Below are 5986 nucleotides of genomic sequence, written 5' to 3'. Positions count from 1 at the left end.
AGAAACACCGGGGGGGAGGCCGAAAAGGAACCGAAACCCGGCCAATACCCACACAACGGGGACAAAGGGGGAAACCCCCCCAAAAAAAAAAAAAAAAAAAAAAAAAAAAAACAAGAAAAAGTTACTTTCCTACCATGGCTCATTTCTCATATCTCATCTGAAATCACCTTTCCCCCACAGACACTGGAGATGGCTCCAATTCCTTCCAGATATTGATTAACCTCCTTCATCTGGCCTTCATGACCCTCACCATTCATGATTACTCACTACCCCTTCTCTTTCCCAATATCCGCTTTTTCTCATGTGGCAAAATGTGCAGAGACAAAAGTGATATCAGTCGGTTCCTTGCAAGCTGAACTTGGACAGGTTAATTAACCTCAAATAGCCTGAATTTCCTCACAGGGTTAATTAGCAGATCAAATGGTACAATGAGCTGGAAAATACTTTGAAAAGTGTAAGTCGCTGTGCAGTGTGAAGTGTTGTGCAGTACTGTGGAGGTTGGGGGTTATGCCAGGGGTACGCTTGGAGTCTCTAGACCCATTCTGAAAAGACTGTGGGTCACAAGTAGGACTGGCAGCATCTCCTGAGGTTTAAATTCTTCCAGGCAAATATTTCTCATAACTCTGAAAACAGGACAGGCATTGACAGGGCCTTGACCACCACCCATGCACTTGAGGGAGATGACCCGCCATTTGGACCCAACTTATTTCCCTTTGCCTTACCTACCACTAACCCATCTGGCCCTCTAAGCTCCCACTTGCCCCAGACGCCATGAAAATTCACTGTTCCTATAAAACCTTCCATTAGGAGCTTCACACATGCCTAGTCATACCATCCATTCTGCATATTTGGCTTTTCAGCTATGCTAATTCCCATATGCATGTACTGGATTGGTGCTGTCTGGATTGGTGACTATCTGGGGACACCCAGGTTCCCCTACAACCCAACCTTGGTTCAATCGTCAAACACAGAAGGCCATGCTGATACAGAAGTCATTTCTTATGTTTCCAAATACGCCTAGACTCCCAACACACTAGTACCTGCTCCAGCTCCATCCTCAGAGCACCTTCAGGTCAAAGGTTTTATCCCTTCCCCAGCCATAGTCAACGTTTATCCCTCAGTCAGCAAAATAGCCCTGAAGTCCGTTAGACTGTGAGTTCTGGAACTGAAAAACTGTATCTAGTGCTTAGTAGAGACTGAATAAATATATGATAAATGAATGAATGAATAGAGTCCAGTCCATGGCAGCTTTATTGGGGGTTCTCCCTTCCCATATTTTAGCTGGAGTTGGGGATGGGGAAAAGAAGAAGGGTGGGACAAGAGAGTGAGACTAGAATATAAACATCCGTGAATAGCATCTGAGCATTAGTCTTTAACAGGGAGGAGGAATCACTGGTGTATATTAATTTAGGGCACAGGATCATTATAGGGGTAGGACCAGCTGATGTTAATGGCATGCAAGCATATATGATGCCAACCATGAGGGCTGGAAGAACCAGAAGCCGAAGAAGAATATGACCGCATCTATTCTAAAGCTACTGTGGTGGTTTCTCATGCTTCAGAGTCTCATAAGTTTCCTGGTTCCTGGTGCTCAGGCCCTGGAGGTGGGAGTCAAAGGGTGATCAGGAGCTGGAGCCCATCAGGGGCCCCTCCCACCTCCACAGGCCCCGCCCCTTCCAAAGATCGCTCAAAATCCCACCCTCTTCTGCTGACTTCCCGGGTAGGGGAGGCAGGCACACTTACCGTGTAAACACCATCTGATTTCTGCAGAGACAAAAGAAGCAAAGCATTAGAGACCCACAGCTTCTCCAGGGCCCCAGGGAGGCATGGGGCGTGGGCGGCCAGCCACCTTGGGCTAGAGGGCACTCACATGGATGCTCTGGACCATGGATGCCTATTTGCTCACATGGCTACAAGCACACATATACACCCGACATACCACATCCAAGTCTCTCACATATTCTTTGTCACTCTATGCTTGATTCTTCCCTGTCACCTGCCGAATATTTTACTTCTGGCTTGGCTAGGTAAGGTGGGAGGGAGGCCTCTGAGGTGTATGCAGGTCAGCACCTGAGAGGCATGCCCTCCCAGAGGCCCGGAACCCCAGGCTGGAGCCCCAGAAGGGCTGAAGGTCTGAAAAGTTGTTGACACCAGGTGTGGGAGGGTCCATACCTCATAGCTGGCTATAGCTGCCTTTCGCACTTGGATCTGGAATGGGGGAAAGGTTATCAGAAAAGGGGAAGTTAGTGGCCCATCCCCCTTCCCTGCAAACTTTGTCAGGGAGCCCCTTTTATTCCTTCTCTTCGAATCCTTGCTGCTGCCCCCCTCCCACTTCCCCTTCCAGCCCCTTACCCCTCCCTGCCCAGCGCTACCTTCAGTCGACAGTAGAGGAGGGTGAGGACAATTCCATACAGAAACAGGATGGCATCCAGGATATAGCAGAGCTGAGGCTCTCCCAGGGCCGCTGAGGGGATAGAGGGTGCCCGTGGGGTCAGGGGCATCAGGGAGGATCTCGTACTCAGAGGAGAGAAGGGAAGGGGCTCTGGGGGGTAGGACAAAGCCTGGAGGGGAGCCGTCTAAGGGAAGAAATTCTGTTTCTCTCTGGCCTCCCACTGCCCTTACCTTTCCCTCTTCTTCCTCACCGTAGGCTCGGGCTAGGATAGGAAGTGTGAGGGTTCTATTGAGATGGGACTTATGTGGACTAATAATTGAGGCCTTCCCCCTCAGCCCCCAACCTTTTCTTTTTAGCATTGTGGGTTTCTCAGGCCCACATTGAGCAATTTATCCACCTCAAGGGACCCATCTGAGTCCACTGGACTGAAACAAAAACCTCAGCCGAGAGGGGTAGTGGGAGGGAGAGGCAGTGGCAAATTTCAGTGAAGAAACCACAGAAGTGTCTCTACTAAGTCCTGTGACCTGTGGCTGAGGGCTGGACAGGAAGGATGTGAGCTGGGGAAGGGAGAGAAGGCAATTACTCTGTCATTGGTCATCTCCTAGCCTCAGCCTTGTTGCTTTCTGTCCTGCCACAAGACACTTAAATATGTAAAAAAAAAAAAAAAGTGTCTGTTTTTCCCAGACCGTACAGATACCTTCGGCCCTGAACACAAGGCTGGGGGAATGACCACAGCTATATGGATACCAGCTCCTGTTACTCTGCCTTATTACTCACTCTCTGGGCCTCTGAGAGGGGAAGTTTTGTGCAATTTAAAAAAATCAAATCAAGTCTGGGCTCCAGAGACTGCTCTCACCCCCTATCGGAAGACCAGTAGGGAACGTGTGACTAATGCCGGTCAATTACTGACATCAGTCAAGTACTTTTTATTCTGCAACATTCTTTCACACACATGATATTGCACAAATCTTAAAACTACCCTGTGAGGGAAACATCATCATTGCCATTTTATGGGTGACGAAACCAAGGCTCGGAAAAGCTAAGTAACTCACTCAGAGCCACAGAGTTAAGTGACAGAGCTGAACTCAAATGCAGGTTTTCTGCCTCTAAAGCCCATGCTTTCGTTTGGGCCTCAGCGGGCCTCCTCCCTCCTCATCCCACAGCAGCAGACCAGTGGTTAACTTAATACTTGCTCCCACCTTCTCAGCTAGGCTGCTGGAATTCCTCCCCAGTCATTGTCTTTCAATTTCCAGTTTCCCTAAAGCTTACGGACCTCCTCCTCCCCGACACCCAGCTGCCACACACACACACACACACACACCAATCTGGCACAGACAACCCAGAGTGAACAAAGAGTGGGAATTCTTAGATAGTGACTGGAGCCGTAGAGCTGCAGAGACCTTCCCATTTCTGCCTCTATTTCTCAGCTCACGCTCAGGTCTCTGGAACAGCATCTCATGCTGCCCATCCTCATATCAACTGCTGACAGAATGGAGCATTAGCAATGACCCATAGAAAAAGCAATCCCGCCGGGCGCGGTGGCTCAAGCCTGTAATCCCACCACTTTGGGAGGCCGAGACGGGTGGATCACGAGGTCAGAAGATCGAGACCATCCTGGCGAACACGGTGAAACCCCGTCTCTACTAAAAAATACAAAAAACTAGCCGGGCGAGATGGCGGGCGCCTGTAGTCCCAGTTACTTGGGAGGCTGAGGCAGGAGAATGGCGTAAACCCGGGAGGCAGAGCTTGCAGTGAGCTGAGATCCGGCCACTGCACTCCAGCCCGGGCGACAGAGCGAGACTCCGTCTCAAAAAAAAAAAAAAAAAAAAAACAAAAAAAGAAAAAGCAATCCCGTCTGTTTGTCTTGGCTATATCCTTGCCTTACTCCCAAGCACAAGAACAGATTCCTACCTTCCTAAAGGGTTCTCTGTATCTCTCTCTCTCTATATATAAATATACATAATCTTTTTTTTTTTTTTTTTTAGACGGAGTCTCTCTCTGTGGCCCAGGCTAGAGTGCGATGGTGCGATCTTGGCTCACTGCAACCTCTACCTCCTGGCTTCAAGTGATTCTCCTGCCTCAGCCTCCTGAGTAGCTGGGATTACAGGTGCCAAGGGTGCTTTGTATATTAAACCAGCTAGAGATCAGCTCCCAGCAGACAAGACCAAATGCACCCCATGGGAAACACTGATCATGGGAAACGAAGCTTTTCACCAGACCAGCTCTTCATGCCATACAACCAGACCCTTCCCCTGCCACTTTCTATCAATGCTGAAAAGAGAAAAGTCAACCAGGCACAGTAGCGCTTTCGGAGGCTGAGGTGGGAGAACTGCTTGAGGCCAGGAGTTCAAGACCTATGTGGCCAACATAGCAAGACCGTCTTTTTAAAATAATAATAATAGCTGAGCGCAGTGGCTCACACCTGTAATCCCCAGTACTTTGGGAGGTCGAGGTGGGTGGATCACTTGAGTCAGGAGTTCAAGACCACCCTGGTCAACATGATGAAACCTGGTTTCTACTAAAAATACTAAACTTAGCCGGGCGTGGTGGCGGGTGCCTGTAGTCCCAGCTACTCGAGAGCCTGAGGCAGGAGAATCGCTTGAACCTAGGAGGTGGAGGTTGCAGTGAGTAGAGATTGCGCCACTGCACTCCAGCCTGGGTGACAGAGCAAGACTCTGTCTCCAAAATAATAGTAATAAAAATATGAAGAAAAGTCTGGAATGAGGTAAGAAGGCAACAAGAAAGAAGGAACTATGAGTCTAGTGCCCTGGGTCGGGGCTGGATAGGACTGGCCTCAGGGTTTCCCTATGCCCACCTGCCCACTGTCAGTCTTCCTTCATCTGTGTTTGACTCGACCCTCAGACCCATGCTCTGGATTTCCACCCTGGAGCCAGCTCACGCTATCCTCACCAAACCCTCTTACCTGCTTGTTCAACCAAAAGGAGTAAGAGCAAGACCACTGCTGGAATCATCTTGGGCTGGAGATCGGCTGTTCTGACAGCACTGTGCAGCTGTGCTCAGCAAGCAGTTCCCTGACCACAGAGTCCCCCCCTTCCTGCCACGCCTTCCCCCACGCTTTGGCCCCTTCCCCTTCCTGCGCAAGAGACCGGGCGGCTCCCGGAAGGGCCAACTAAGGGAGTTGGGAGATCTGGGCTCTTAAGTGTCAGCCCTTCAATGACCAACTCCTAACCCATAGAATGAGGAGACTCTCACACTCAGGAAAGACTGTCTACATCTGCCATTTCCAACTCCACCTGGTTCAGAGATTTATCTGTGCTAAACTGCCCGCCGACATTCCCTCAGACCCCACTATAGCCCTTTCCCTCCCAACTGGAACTTTACCCCAGGTCTTGATTGGAGTGGTTTACCAATTTATGTGGGCACTGAGAAGGTTTGGGCAAGGAGGGAACTAGGGGAAAGAGGAAATGGGGAATAGAGAAGTGGAAAGGACAAGAGTCAGAGAAGGGGGTGGAGACGAGCAGGAAAAATTGCAAAGACCTGACTGAATCTAACAGGAATGGAGGGTTAATGAACACTCTTAGGTTCACAGTCCAAGTGAAGGACGCTAAGATACTGAGAAACACACACCAGAAG

The 5986-nt window shown here is 49.7% G+C and overlaps 1 protein-coding gene across 2 annotated transcripts; it reads right to left on the bottom strand.

Annotated features, from left to right (window-relative positions):
- Window positions 1–1233: 1233 nt before the first annotated feature.
- Window positions 1234–5442, bottom strand: FCER1G (Fc fragment of IgE receptor Ig). 2 transcript variants are annotated; one of them, XM_025393775.1, is made up of 5 exons: window positions 5316–5442; window positions 2373–2464; window positions 2173–2208; window positions 1744–1764; window positions 1234–1598 (listed from the first exon to the last, which is right to left on the bottom strand). In XM_025393775.1, the coding sequence occupies exons 1-5, from the start codon at window positions 5362–5364 to the stop codon at window positions 1536–1538; spliced, it is 261 nt and encodes an 86-aa protein (XP_025249560.1). In that variant the 5' UTR covers window positions 5365–5442; the 3' UTR covers window positions 1234–1535. The 2 variants fall into 2 exon arrangements, with proteins under 2 accessions (XP_025249560.1, XP_025249551.1); XM_025393766.1 differs by having other exon boundaries at window positions 2370–2464; window positions 5316–5402.
- Between the last annotated feature and the right edge of the window lie 544 nt (window positions 5443–5986).

The sequence above is a fragment of the Theropithecus gelada genome, chromosome 1 (genome assembly GCF_003255815.1).
Source record: "Theropithecus gelada isolate Dixy chromosome 1, Tgel_1.0, whole genome shotgun sequence".
In the NCBI taxonomy this organism is placed as follows: domain Eukaryota; kingdom Metazoa; phylum Chordata; class Mammalia; order Primates; family Cercopithecidae; genus Theropithecus; species Theropithecus gelada.
The sequence above is the reverse complement of the archived record's forward strand: the minus strand, read 5'-3'. Positions and strand labels throughout refer to the sequence as shown.

What these genes read in the sequence shown, in the direction of transcription:
- FCER1G (XM_025393766.1), bottom strand. Translation starts at nt 5,364, where the DNA reads ATGATTCCAGCAGTGGTCTTGCTCTTACTCCTTTTGGTTGAACAAGCA. An exon ending in TCTACTGTCGACTGAAGGTA is followed by an intron (nt 2,209 to 2,369) that starts GCGCTGGGCAGG and finishes CCCCCATTCCAG; the next exon opens with ATCCAAGTGCGAAAGGCAGC. An exon ending in CAGCTATAGCCAGCTATGAG is followed by an intron (nt 1,765 to 2,172) that starts GTATGGACCCTC and finishes TTGTCTCTGCAG; the next exon opens with AAATCAGATGGTGTTTACAC.